Below are 14,122 nucleotides of genomic sequence, written 5' to 3'. Positions count from 1 at the left end.
CTCTTGCTTTGCCTCCATAGACCGCCTTTTACACCGCCGTGCCATTGCTCCGGTTTTTGCCCCCCAACGCGTCGCTCGTGCACTCCATTGCTGAGCGCGCGTCTTCATATGAGTATTTAGTACATGGCAAACGGGCTGGCCCAGGATGGGCTCTCGTCTCGATTCTAATTCGAGCGCGGTGCGAAAGCGCATCGAAAATCGTGAGTACTTATATGAGTACCCAATCTAATTCAACTTGGACCGAGGCTTATCGAAGTCGATTTAGACGAATTTCGCGATGAAACAGGCGAAGAATATGAGGCCTCTGCTTTTGGGGGCTTCGGAGACTACATGCGACGCAAGAAAATTAAACTACAGAATCTGGATGCTGAAATCCGAGCGTCCTCTCGGGACTGCCCTCCAATCTTCCGCGGGATAGTTGCGCACGTTAATGGATACACCCAGCCCTCTTTACAAGATCTACATCGCCTCATTGTCAGCCATGGAGGGGGCTTCCTGCAATACTTAGACAACAAGACGTCGGCAACCCATATCATCGCCAGTTCGCTGACGCCTAAGAAACGAGACGAATTCCGACGATACCGCATTGTGAAGCCCGCATGGGTTACAGAGAGTATCAAGGCAGGCCGCCTGTTACCATGGAACGAATTTCGGGCTGTGGATGAAGGACAATCTCAAAAGATTTTAAAATTCGGTGGCGGTCACATGACTAGTGAGACCAACACCTTGCGGTCGGGGTATAGAGAACAGTCCAATACCAGCTGGTACAATTCCCAGCTGCTGGCTGCCGATTCGGGCAGGACTTCGGGACCTCCTCAGCGCTCGGATTCACTAGCTAGGCAAAATTCACCAGACTCTACCCCAGTCCAAGAACAGAGTGCTGGAACTTCAACAACCCTTGCTGGTGATCAGTGGCTCCAAGCCAATGATCAAGAGCAATCCACTACCACCCCTTCAAAGCAAAGGACTATCCTGGATTTAGAGGATCCTGATGAACTAGAGAGCCCTCACAAAGACGCTTCCGCTCGGATCCAGGTCGATCCAGTCTTGAGTAACAGCGCTCACAAACCGCTGAATCTCTCTGGCTCGCAGTTCATTATGCCACCTCGGCCAGAACCAAAAGGCACACCTGCACCTGTGAGTGACATTAGGTCCAAGCTCGCGGCACAGGCACGGCCTCGGAAAAGCCCCGGGTCTGCCTCTCCATGTCCTCGGCCGCGTCAGTCACAACCCTCTCCAACGCAATCCGAGAAATCATGCACTGCGGGCCATTCTTCCCCGTCGCAACTGGATCCAGAAGCTTTGGCTGCGTTACCAGAAGACATTCGCAATGAAGTATTAGGCTACTATGACCAGCAGTATGCAGCTGCACCCCTATCAGCTTTATCATCACCTGCCGCAGCCTCTCCTGTTGCAGCTCCTAGGCCTACAGAGGGCAAAAGGAACATATCGCCACCCAAGAAAGAGCCTACCAAGTCTAACAGACCCAATAATAGTGCTAACAAGACTCTTGCGAAGTTTGGATTTATCTCTCAGGCTGCTGCGCCAACCTCTAGCAAAGGGAGTCCTGGGCCTACTCCTTCACCTCCCCCGCCTGCGAAACAGCCCCAGGCCCAGCCTCAATCTTCAACCCCCGGTGCTACAACTTCTCCGGGCAAAAGGGAGTCGTCTCCGTCAGAGGTACCGGTGTTTACATCACAAGGCCTATCGAATTTAGAAGATCTTCAGAATGCAATCAGCGCTTGGCATTCAACCTTCATATCTGATGGCCCATATAGTGACGACGTCGAGGCACTATGTACATACCTCCGAAGGGTGATAACCGAGGAGAATGATACGGAAAAGGCAGTCTCTGTTGTACGATGGTTGATGTGGCTCGTTGGGCAGCATGGACAGGAGGAGCCTCAGGTTTCCCCAGACGAGGACGTTGTTTCATGGGCAGATGCTATTGAGACTATGCAGCAGAGCGTTCGAGATACTTTGAGGGCAAAGGGGCAACCTGCTGTGGACTTTGCCTGATTTGTAAATACTCTCTATGATGCAATGAGTGATGATATACGCACTGGAATTCATAAGAGAACTTGAATTCTTCTATAGCTGTCTAATTTTAGACATGCCAGTATTTGTCTTAGGGCCCGTGGCCTTCAGGCTTCGTACTTGTACTGCTAGTGCTCGGATCAGTCTAATTTTCGATTTTGATCCAGTTGCGTCCCCCGGTCGCATTCTGTTTTGCAATACACGGCTGCTAGTGATCCCAAGTGTTATTGGAGCTACTAAAGGTCTACGCCGCAGGAAGTAGTACCAGATAAATAGTACTCTCCGCCGTGCGTGGGTAGGACGGAGGATGATATCGTGGGATTTCGTAAACTTGACATCAAAAGGGCTCAGCTTCAAAGCGACTTAAAATCTCAGGTAATACCATTACCTTGTATATATATCTAGTACCGCTCCCGGACTCAAACACAGAACACCGGGGACAAACCTGGGAAGGATTACGATTGATGTATAAGTACTTAAATTGAGTATATTGGTTAGACTCAGGAGCTAAACATGCTCTCAGAGTAAAACATGGGTCGAATTGGCTAGAACACTCCTCAAACAAGCAGGAACTATGGGTAGCGCGGAGGTTGCTAAAGTAATCAGGTCAGATTGTGCAAATTTTATCACTTTAACGTGTATTGCCAAAAAGCCGCACCTCATCATAACAAGCGGGCTTGTGGTTTAGTGGTATAATACTCCCTTAGCATGGGAGTGGTCCGGGGTTCGATTCCCCGCGAGTCCACTTTTTTTTCCCTCCCGCTAAAAAGCATCTGGCCCCTTTCATCCACACCTGCGTTTTCACCGGTTTCTTTTGTTATTTGTTTCACATTCGAAGCTTTGTTTCACGAGGGCGATATTCCTCGCGCGAGGATCCCGACATGATAAGTTACGAAAGTGAAAATGCTTGAAAGTTCTAGTATGCATGCATCAAAATAGAAGTGCTCTCATAGCTTCATCATTCGCAAGCTCGAAGCGCACGGCAAAATCCCTCAATAAATCAAAAGGAGCAATGCTTGCTCAACATCAACTTCCTCCCATTTGGCTCGACGGCTATTAGCCAGCTCTTACGGCGTTGGGCCACCAACAAAATAGTCACATAGGCCGCTTGACAAATCCTGAATGCGGAGCTGCAGGCTAGTATGCTCGCAGGCACAGGCGACCCCATGTCAGCTCCATAGGTAAGCCCGCTACTGATGAGCAGACGCTGACTATGACTGTGCAGCCTGCCTGCCATACTCCGTACCGATCGGACTGACGATGCGGTGCTTGGAATAGTATCAAGCACGTTCGACCAAAATGGAATTGCATTGCAGCCCAATGTCCTGCACTGAGTGTGATTGAACGTACATTCAGCACGGACATGGTTCCAGTATAGCGATGACAGAACTGGTGATGCGAAAACAAGGAGGACGCGCAGTAAATCCAGTGACGGAGTTACGTGGAGCTGATCATTGAGATACTCCTATGACTGGCTGCTACCCAGCTTATATAGATCATGTTTCTTCTGTGAAGCTCCCGGTTTTGCATCCTGGTCGTGCTGACACCAATGGTTGAGAGGAAAAGAACAATGTTGCTGTGATCTTCAGGGCTCCGTATTCAGGTCACAATGCTAAAAGAATAGTAGGTATAACACGGCAGATCTGATATTGATTGCTTGGAAGGGGAGCCCAGATGGTATTGAATGTTCGCTTCAAGGCCTTTCTATGTGATAGTGTGTTCATTCGCAGATAGCGAATACTTATGATAGTATGACGCCGACTTGGTGCACGGGCGCTATCATGAGCTTGAGCGGGAGATCCCCCCCGTATTCTGACCGAAGCACCTCGCCTGACCTCCGTACCTGGCCTCGAAACCAAGATACATCTTTTCAGCCTCACAGCACGTATTGGAACGCGGGAATGGAATGTGTCCAAACCCTCGCTTTGGGACCTGCTATTCACGTATGTTAATGAACGTTTCAATAAGCTTTTGACTAGCAGCATGATGTCCCACTTATTTCTCGTTTCGGTGGTGGGATAACTATAATGGACCGACATGTATCTGAGCGCTGGTACTTATGCACTTGGGTACCTGCGGGGCGTTTGTCAATACTTTACGAAACGATTGCCCAAGTTCATCAAATCGAGTTCATCATCCCCGAGGCCACGCTCGCCACGGTAGATAGGAAGAAACCCTAATCAGACGTAAGAATTATCTAAACAGAGAATCTATATGTTCGTCGGCTCGTCAAAAATTGAACGAGAAAGAATCACTAGGAAAATTCGAAAGGGCCTACAACCAAATTAGCATCGGGATATTACGGGATTATATATCAAACTCACCCAGGAGTCCAGCTGGGCCCACCAAATCGAGCCCTCGAGACTCTCGAAAAGCCCCGCGTCCTCAACAGGATTGATCCCAAACTCGGGCGCCTGCAACAGCCCCGACATCCCCTCGAACTCCACACTCTGATCACCCAGCGTCACCGCTTGGTCCCCGTTTGGCGCCAGCGCACCTTGAACAAGAGACTCGGGTTCAGGCTGCACGGGGCGCTGATAGATATCAGACCTGGCATCAGAGCCCATCTGCCGATGGACTTCACGCCTCAGCTCCTCAAGGATAATACTGTAGCGACGGCTCGGGGAGTTTTTGCGAGTTGCCTCGGCCAGGTGCTGCTGACAGTTCTCTGCCAGCGCAAATAAGAAGTGCATTTTTGCTGGGTCGGCCGGACCCCGTGGAAGGGACTGGACCCCACGGACTGGCGTTGCTGCTGGATGATATGGATGTAGACAACCAGAATAGCGCAAAAGCAAATGTAGTGGGTGAACCAGAATGAGGGGATGAAAGTGTTCTGCTGGACGAGGGCTTCGATGATGGTTAGGATATCTTCGGCGGCTTGAATGCATTTCTGAACATGCGAGCTGACTATCGAGTTTGAGTCGTGTGGGCGGCGGCTAAGATCGGTGAAATCGGTAAGAAGGAATGAGCGGGTGACGTGGATCATGGCGTGGGAGTATGCGAGTTGGAGGACGTGGCTCTGTCGGCATAGTGGTGGGATGAGGCTAGCTGGGCGGACGCTGTTGAAGATTGGTGGGACGCTTTCTTTCCATTTTTCTAGCTCCGATGTGAGTCGGACTGCGGTGTCGAGCGGCGAATCGCGGGATATAGGGTTAATGCTGTATAGTTGGCGGGAGATTCCACCAAGGATGCGCCCGAGTCTGGGGGTGTCAGGTTGATGTACAGGTGGTTGGACAGAGTAAGAAGACAAACCGGTAATGCAAAACAGACGCAATCATCATACTATCTGCAGATCCAGTTCGCCGTGAAGGATCTTCCTCTAGCAGGTCTTCATCGTTCAATTCGTCCGGAAGCTCTTGGTCGATATCCTCATCATGCAGCAGCCGAGGCCGTCCAAACATGATGCTGAGGTATTTATCCAAAGTATAGACACTCCAAAAGATGCGTTTTCGAATTTGTAGCTCGAGATACGAGATCCCATGATTGGATCGTTTTGCAGGTGATTTGCGATGAAGGCCCAGAGCGGTCACAACCTGCAACGCCGTTCCGAAGGAGTACCAACACTCGTTGGCTCGGGATGAGGAAAGAAGATAAAGGCATTGGATCAACCTGACCTGTATCGTTTCCAGCCGCGGCGGGCCAGACTCAATAGAAGAGATATGCTTGGAGGCAGCGAACCAGTGTTCACTGTCTTGTCTTAGTAATTCCGATTCTCGGCATATTGAAGAGAGCACTCACCTTTTGATGCGATCTCCTGCTCTCCTCCCTGGCTGCAAATCTGCGTGTAATGTGCTCACAGCGAATAATGTGAGGACAATAGCCGTCCTGGCAACCATATTCCCCGTAGGAAGATTCGTCGCCGAAATATTATCCTCATATATGCATTTGACCCAATTCTCGACCTGACCTCGATGTAAGAAACGATAGGTCACCATCGAAAAGTCAAAGTAGATAGCGACCAGCTCCATGGCCTTGTCATATGTTGGCAGCAGGAACTCCGCGCCCTTATCGTAGCTATACGGGTTATCGCCGAACGAGAACACAGCAGTATTCTTCGACGATGCATTTTGCAGGTCATCAAGAACACTTGCTTTCTCATCTTGATGCAATCGACTCCATACGCGATTGATAAACGAAATCCCCGACGCTGGGCCTATATAGTTTCCTTCGAAGTCCGTCGATCCCGGTTCCGGTGAGTTGCGCACCGAAACTACCTGCCGGCCCGAACCACCGAGGTGACGGCTGGCCGCATCTCGTGGGATCGAAGCGGCGCGATGGGAGAATTCATCACTGGACGGTGCTGTGCTCCCATCACGACTAGCTTCCGAGTACCCACTTCCCTGCGAAGCGGGAAGAGGTGTAGGTGGTAGACCCCTCGAATAAGCTGCATTGTATCTGCAAGGAAGTGATAGCCGCGTGCATCTTGTGCAAGGCAGAGTGCCCGTGCACCTCGTCTTTTTGATTTTGCACGAGTCACAAGCTCGGGTGATCCTCTGGCGAGTGGCGAATTTGGGCTGCTTATCACTCTTATTCGAGGGAAGCGGGGAGCCAGACTTCCTCTTGCGCCGATTGCTCGCGGCGTCATCACCGAGGCTTCCAGGCCCGATCGGCCCAGCCCGAGGTATCTCAGCCCCGGGACCGCTAATAGATGCCATTTGCGAGGGCAGGATCAGCGCTGGGCCTAGAACTGCCAAGTGCCACCTGAACTGATGATTTGTGGATGCGCCAGCGGTGTGCTGGAAGTGAGGCCAGGAGAAGAAGAATCCGGGGGATGGGGGATCCCGGGGATGGGAAGATCGCGGGAGTGGAGCGCGGGGCTGTTCCTGTCCACTGCCGGATTGCTTTTTTACCAACTTGAAGACATACCCGACATTTCGGTTTTCACGGGGTGAGCCCTTTGGCTGAATAGCCACAATTGCACTTGTTAAGATCGGCAGTACGGGAAAGGAGTCTAGAGATAGTGCCCGTTCAGGTACTGACGCTGTAGCCGCGTCGAAGGGAGCGAATGAATCACCGATTGACTTTACATGCGTCTTAGTTTCTCTAACCGAGCTTGAATTCACAGTAGGTTCAAAATAGTATTGTTTCTCTCTTGTGATCGTGTTCGTTACCGTTATTCGTGTTCGTTATCGTTATTCGTCAAGTCCGCCGCATTAGCTCCCGATTTTATGTACATGGCTGAATCCAACTGGGTAAACCCCACTGATTCTTAGTATGCAGTTGATGAAGTAACGCTCATAGGTCTGCAGGTCAAATCTCCATGAAGAAAGCAAAGGGAAAGACGAAGCCAGGAAAAAAGTGGGAATCGGCGGCTGCGGAGATCAAGCATGGTCTAACAAATGGTCGAGGGGCCGATTCTGTCCAATTGCACGAAACGTTCCGATGCGCTGAAGGGAGCATCCACAAAAGGAAGTGATATGGAGGTTGAGAGAGTTGAATGAGATACCAGACTTGGCAATGTGATGGCTCAAGAATTCCATCGTGCGGTATGATGCAGCCAGGTATGCAGCAGATCGTGATGCAACAGTACGTTAGGCCTGTGCAGTTCGCTTCGCGAATTCGGCAGCCACCCCCTTCCGGGTATATTTTCCGATATTTGATGCAGGTTGTGAGAATAGAGCTCTCCCTGTTCGTAAAGTCAATTTACGGGCTAGGTATCCGTAATGGCTTGGTTCCAAAGGTAGAAAGTTGTCTTCCGGGCGAATTACCAGACTGTAAGTAGTAAGCCCCAGCCAAATTATTGTAAAGAGTATGCGGACTCTGAAGTCTGCGACAGACATGGGAGAGACCTTTCCCACGAAATGAGCCCGAAATCAAGAATGGACCGTATCGATATGATTAGAAAAGGTGCGCCGGTATTGCGAGTTTGGCAGTGTCAATCCGTGACAGCGTGTCGTGAAGATGAGTAGCTGGCCCTACCGCCAAGCAGTAGAGCATGAAATAGAAATAACCAAGATACAGGGCTAGGACACATGAGGACATGAAAAAGGAAGAAGAGTACAAGTACTCAAAGTTATTGGTTTTGAGAAAGCTTTGAAGGGGTCAATGCAAAGCATGTCGCAATGCTACTGTGTGCTGCTTTTGCGGATCAGGGCTGGGCTGTGCCGTCCATGGGCAGAAACACTCCCTCCCACCAGAGGGGGAGTGGGACTTTGAAAGTAAACAGATAATTTAACACTCCCCTGCCAACTCTCCAGCGTTTTCAAGTCCATACCAAGACGCTAAAATCATCGATGGTTGGTTCGGTGCAGTTTGGTGGGCGGCTGAAGAGTAGGTTGAAGGCTTCACATCGCTGCAAGAATTTTGCAAAGTTTAGTGGTGCTCAAAGAAGTTGCTCATATGGTCGTTGATGATATTAGGGTCCATGTCGTGTGGATTCGAGGTGCGAGCCGCGTGGGCCTGAGCTTGCCGGACGACGGCGCGAATCTCGTCTTCTGATGCTCCTGCGCGAATAGTGTTGACAATATGTTGCACGAGAGCCCCGTCACTACTCCTCAGAGCTCCCAGCAGGTCTTCCACGAATTTTTGGAGACTGGTAAGCTCTTCTTTGGTCTTCTTGGCGTTGGCTTTCCGACGTCTGTCGGAAAGTTCGTCGAAAACGCATTCTCGATTGTGAGCTTGACATTCGGAGCAGGGCTGCCCGCTACACTAAGTTGGGCCAAACTCAAGGTCAGAGAAAAGGTGAATTTAAAAATATTAATGAGGGGTCTCCCCTGGCGAAAGTGGGGAAGTGATCAAGGGACAAAGGGACAGACATCGGAGAGGAGGTGGGGGAGGGGAAGGAAACCGAAGAGGGGATTGCTGGGATCTATACCCTTGTTCGTCGTTTTTGACACTCTTTACAGGCGGTTGAAGCCCTTTTCATTCGACCATCGTCTGGGGGAGGCCCTCCACTGCTTCCACCAGGTAGGTGGCCGCCGCCCCCCTCGCCGGGGTTATTTCGAGGGGCAATGGCCCGAAAAGGGCGGCCTACGTCGCCCATCATCGGGAGGACCGGTAGGAGGGAAGGAGAGGGGAAGAGGAGAGAGAGCGGAGGGAGGTGGGAAATAGAAATGAACACAAGAAAAATGAAAAAGAAAAAGAATAAAAAAGAAAAAGAAAGAAAAAAGGAAAAGAAAGAAAAAAGAAAAAGAAAAAGAAAAAGCACAAAAGGGGAAAATAAATGAAATAAGAAGTAAAGAAGTCCAGAATGAAGTCAGGGCGAGACTCTATCCAGGGCCAAGCATTAAAGGAACATATTCTATGCCTCGCGAATGATCATATCCACTATTGGAATGGTCAGAAAACCCAGGAAACAGAACCCGGCGGCCTGACAAGTCGCTCATGAAACCCTGTACTAACCGTGACGCACAGATCCACCAGCCAAAGAAGAAGGCGGAGCAGGCAAGAGGATTGGGGAGGCGAGGAGGGGGTAGGGGTGGAGGAAAAGAGAGATCGCAGCTTGTGGGAGAGAAGTGGATCGAGCTGACTCGGGCATTCTTGTACACACTAACACTAATACACTAATACACTAACCTGGCATGAGTTCGGAGAGGGGCCGCAGAGCAGTTTTTTTTAGCTTGTTGACTAGGACGCTAATGGCCAGGAACATCAACCTGCGGATGGATGTCAAGCCGGTGTAGGGTCTCGCACAGATGCTGTGCTGCGAAACCTAAAACTTTACTGGGCTCGAGTGAGTCGATGGAGCAGGGGCTGAATAGGGTCTCCCGTTGGGGCGCTCTGTGGGTAACCGTGTCTTACTGGGGTACTTTAGCATCTAAACTCGTCGAATTTCTCGAAATCCTAATCTCGCATGTACCGTGTTACTTGCTCAGACGGATATCCTTGCCGGGTGCTCTATAATGCTGTGGCTTCCAGTATTCCAGAGCCTCCCACTGACACTTGGCCGAGCTAGTTACTGGTTCGCTGTTTGTATGAATTGGCCTTTTGCGAGGAGCCTAGGCTTATGCCATCGAGAACATGGCTGTTGAAACTCATATATACTTCATTATCGGAAAGACCTCGACTTGAAAACCAGAATAGCGAAAAACCACGCCCTGTTTCGGGGGTTGACTTTGATTTGATCCGTGGACCAAAAGGGGACCAAAAGCTGCCGAGTCGAGCAACCGGACACGACCCCTTCCGGGAGAGTCCCATGGTGCTTCAAGCCAACTATGCGTCGTCGGATTTAATATCCGGCCTCGTGATTATCGAGCTTTGATAGGGTGTGGGCTCTCCGTCGAAATACCCGCTGGAACTTTTCCAACGAGTTAATTTCGATCGGCAGAAGATCTTTCCCTTGTCTCCGATCTTTGGCCCATCTGATGTTGGTCTCCGTATTTGTGTGGAGGATTATTGAACGCTTTCTTGTTCCGGAAGTTGGGCTCTTGAGCCCGCAGCGTCCAAGAACCTCTGTGGGAGCTATGATCCGCACCGCATCCCCAAGTTTACACTTCAGGCCCACTAACACGAGCTAGCCGAAGCCTGAGTTCTGAAGAAAGTACAGCATATTCTGGATATACGCCAGGATGATGGGAGGGGGTTCCTGTACACATGGAGAACCAGGTTCAAGCGACCACCTTTGGCCGGTGCTGGCCGCTGTGCGGCGAGGCAATCCTGCAACCTTCGCCGAAGCGTGTTCTCGCCCCCTTCCCCACTGTGGCTGACATCCACCCGGTACAGAACAGGCCCTTTTTCGCGAGTCAATGGCTTCACGGGTCAATCAGACTGTGGCGTTTTCGGCTGAACACCAGACATTGATGTATGGAATGAGGACCATAAATCGGTCATTGTATACGGGATGGTTGCCGAGGCTCTGCTGTTGGGCCCCAAAGAAGGGTCGTGTAGAGCCTGTCGAGAGGGCAAAATCGGATTTGCCACCGAAACTCCAAGCGTAGTGGGCGTTGTCGGCTTTGGCGCTGCATGGTAAAGATGTGACACAGCGCCTCCACACGGCAAGACCCTTGACGTGATGTGGCACTATCAATTGGCACTTGGGACTGTGGGCTTCTCCGAAACACCTTTCGTCATCTCAATATTTAGACAAGCACCTTTGAACGGGTAAATAATGTCATCTAGGAGAAAGTAGCGTAATCTACGAACGTAGCATGAGCGCTGCAGCTTGAGTGCCGATCCCACTGCTATGTTTGCCACAAGCTTCTGCACCCTAAACCACTGCAGTATTTCCAATAATTGCTCAGAATTAGAGATCTCTGCCGTGAAGCCATGTTCGGGTCCAAAATACGCTGGAGGCCGAGGAATAGTCCCAGCAATCTGGATACGCTAAGGATTTCGCGGCTCCTCGAGGCCCGCTATACTCAAAGTAAGAGAATTAAAAGCATTGCTAACAAAAAGCCGATCACAGATCTGTCTGCCGTGGACATGGGCTAAACCCTAAAGTGATCTTGCATTAACGTTCAGAAGCTGGGGGAACCCGCATTGACCTTTTTCCTCGAAAAGAAAATTGAAAAGAAAAACGAAATCAAAAACAAAAAGAGCGAGATATTCAGAAAGACCAGTGGGGTAGTGGAAGTGGGCAAAGAAAAAAAGATCGGAAGGGGAGGGGGTAAGCCCAAAGATTGTCTGTACCAGAACCGGCGTATAAATGGGTATGGGAGTGGATCCTTGAGTGAATTCTGACTGTCGGCGAGTAATTCCGCGTTTTCATCTCGATCCATCAACCGTACACCGCATCTGGATATGTACGACATGGATGGACAGATGGGCCGGTACAACTTTAAAGGGGCTACTTGGAACGACGACTATGCGTTGTAAGGAGAAGGCGGTGTTTACATGCTAGTGCCACGCCTCGTTCCCCGGATCTTAGCTCCAGGATCCAGCACCAATGGCGACCCTCCATGTTTTCCGACATGCTACAACGTTGCAAAAAAGCCGTTTTCACCTCGTGCCTGGCAGCCTCTGGACTCAGCCCTCTAAGACTCCCCTGTTGCACATCACTGCACCGTTAACTCTAAAGACTAACAAAGGCTTATGCGGCCAACTCTCCTCTTCTCCTTGGCAACCTCAAACCTGTCCTGCCAGCCGTCAACACGTGTTGAAGGTTTCAGACTAGGCTAAATCATGAAAGGTCGATCGATCCATATAAGTCACAAACTTTTCGGACCAATAATTCGTCCCTTCCCACAGATAGTCTTCGAAGACCATCCTTCTCAGCGCCATTCCCCACATTGGCTTTGTGCCCGTGTCGCCTTGCTACGTGGCTATGCATGCACTGCCGAGTATGTTAATTCAGAGGGAAAGAAAAAGGAAAAAAAATTGGCTCTCAAGGCAACGGTGCCATTTCTCATTTGACAATCTGCGCACAAAGGCAAAAAGAAAAAGAAAAAAAAAGAAGAAGAACGGTTCTGTCAGTTTCTAATGATGCTAATTGTATACGTTATTTACGAAGCCTCCCCCGTCCTAAATCGCCACATAGCGGAGCTGCAACTTGTTGGCTCGAAGAGGGTAATGGAGTTCTAACCTGGAACCTGTTCTCTTTCTCATGCCCCTGATAGGACCATGGCAGCAAAGCGACCAAGGAGCGGTCAAAAAATGACATACAGAAAAGGTGCCACAGACGTCATAGAAAGACACTGGGAGCCTCTATTAGTCTCGTCCAGATAACCCAAAACAATGGAAATGACACTGCACCAACCAGCAGCTGCCATGAATTCGGCCATGGACAGCGCAAGCACGATGCGCGGCGCATCGTGCTGTAGAATGCACCACTAATATATCCCATAAGCAGGCGTATAGGAGCAGCGGGAACAAGGGGCAAAAACAAGAACTTGAATTTACACCCCATGCTATCCCGCTTCGGGGATGAGGCAACGCCAATGTGTTTCACGTTCCGCTTCGGTTATCTAGGGCTACCGTTGGACGGATCTGCATATTCATCCTTGAGAATTAATCTTCAAATTCATGCACCCTTCTACACACGGCGGCCGGCAGGACACATGTGGGCTAATCTCGAGATGCGAAAGATACGTAAATCCGGGGCCATGGCCTCTTTAGCACTCGTTCTGTCCAATTGGTCCTTTGCCGAGCGTTCCCAGGTACTGGGTACAGTCACGGCACAGTAGAGTAGCACGTGCGAAACCCACGGAGAATATTCCCTCCCCCGCGCTACCCTTTCCCGTCCCACGAAGGGGAGAGCAGAGACCTCAATTCCTGCACTCGAAACCATGGAACACCATGATTTGGAAATAGCGACTGGCAGTCCCGATTGCGGTTTAGCAGGCAGTTGAGACAACCGTCGATAGACGTCGGAACAGCATTTTTGGTCTACCTCACAATTAGTCTTTAATATGGAGATACCGAAGGCTAATTCCAATTGCGAGGGACGCGAATTTTGGCCGAATGCCCTGTACCAGAAAAGTGGAAAACAAAATCAAAAAAATTAGAAAATTCGCGGGTTCCTTTGTCTCGGGTCTTCCCCGCACAATTTAGTTTGTAGATCTGTCGATTTTAAGCGCCCGGGATCTTACTAGTAGAAAGTGCGGTTTGTGTTGGTAGTTTACCCGTAGCCTTGGGATTAAAGGTAAGAGTGCAGCACATGATTGTGGTTTGTAGAAGTTGGCGTTCGAATTCGATCGAGATATTCCATACATAGCGGCGGGTGTGTTCCTGTATTGGCCCTCTAGGCTGTACAACATGGAGCGGTAATATAGGTCTTCTCTTCCACGTAACTGTTTACTTGTCATGGTTCTTCGGCTGACGTGATGGCTTGGGTTACCAACAGCCATGTTACTTTTTTGGGAGGATGTTGACGCGGGAAAACCAGTGTCTCATTCATGAGTCTAACGCATCAAGCTCACTAGGGTAAAGCATCATAGCAACAAAGAGACGACTATAGTCTTGAAAAGCGGGGTATTGGACATTGGGAATAAGAAGCTAGATAAGTAATAAGGAAAAAAAGAGAATAGAATATGTACTGGTGAGGAAAAAAGATAGAAAAGAAAAAGATAGAGGAGACGCATAAAAGAACAGGGAGCAAAGGCCATGACTCGTAGGGTGCACATGGAAGCATACACAGGATCACTGCATCCTTTGAAGCAGCGAAAGTCGAGGTTCGACTTCGCACTCTGAACAGATGAAGACGGATAGG

General features: G+C 50.0%; 3 protein-coding genes across 3 annotated transcripts; 1 reads left to right on the top strand and 2 right to left on the bottom strand.

Moving 5' to 3' along the window:
- Positions 1-145: 145 nt before the first annotated feature.
- On the top strand, positions 146-2,019 carry N7468_010064 (putative DNA damage repair protein Mus42; the record flags this gene model as incomplete). The annotated part of the gene is given in 2 exon segments (XM_058479359.1): positions 146-200; positions 218-2,019. 2 exon segments carry the CDS (start codon positions 146-148, stop codon positions 2,017-2,019), a joined length of 1,857 nt encoding a protein of 618 aa, XP_058325927.1.
- Positions 2,020-4,266: 2,247 nt separating this feature from the next.
- N7468_010063 (Zn(II)2Cys6 transcription factor) lies at positions 4,267-6,692 on the bottom strand (the record flags this gene model as incomplete). Its single annotated transcript, XM_058479358.1, has 5 exons — positions 4,267-4,311; positions 4,362-4,691; positions 4,751-5,237; positions 5,290-5,724; positions 5,776-6,692. The coding sequence occupies 5 exons, from the start codon at positions 6,690-6,692 to the stop codon at positions 4,267-4,269; spliced, it is 2,214 nt and encodes a 737-aa protein (XP_058325926.1).
- A 1,657-nt stretch (positions 6,693-8,349) lies between these two features.
- Positions 8,350-9,019, bottom strand: N7468_010062 (Zn(II)2Cys6 transcription factor domain-containing protein; the record flags this gene model as incomplete). The annotated part of the gene is made up of 2 exons (XM_058479357.1): positions 8,350-8,685; positions 8,852-9,019. The coding sequence occupies 2 exons, from the start codon at positions 9,017-9,019 to the stop codon at positions 8,350-8,352; spliced, it is 504 nt and encodes a 167-aa protein (XP_058325925.1).
- Positions 9,020-14,122: the final 5,103 nt, after the last annotated feature.

This window comes from Penicillium chermesinum (assembly GCF_028974085.1).
Source record: "Penicillium chermesinum strain IBT 19713 chromosome Unknown utg000008l:1.0-1752722.0:1.0-1753981.0, whole genome shotgun sequence".
Lineage (NCBI taxonomy): Eukaryota > Fungi > Ascomycota > Eurotiomycetes > Eurotiales > Aspergillaceae > Penicillium > Penicillium chermesinum.
The sequence above is the reverse complement of the archived record's forward strand: the minus strand, read 5'-3'. Positions and strand labels throughout refer to the sequence as shown.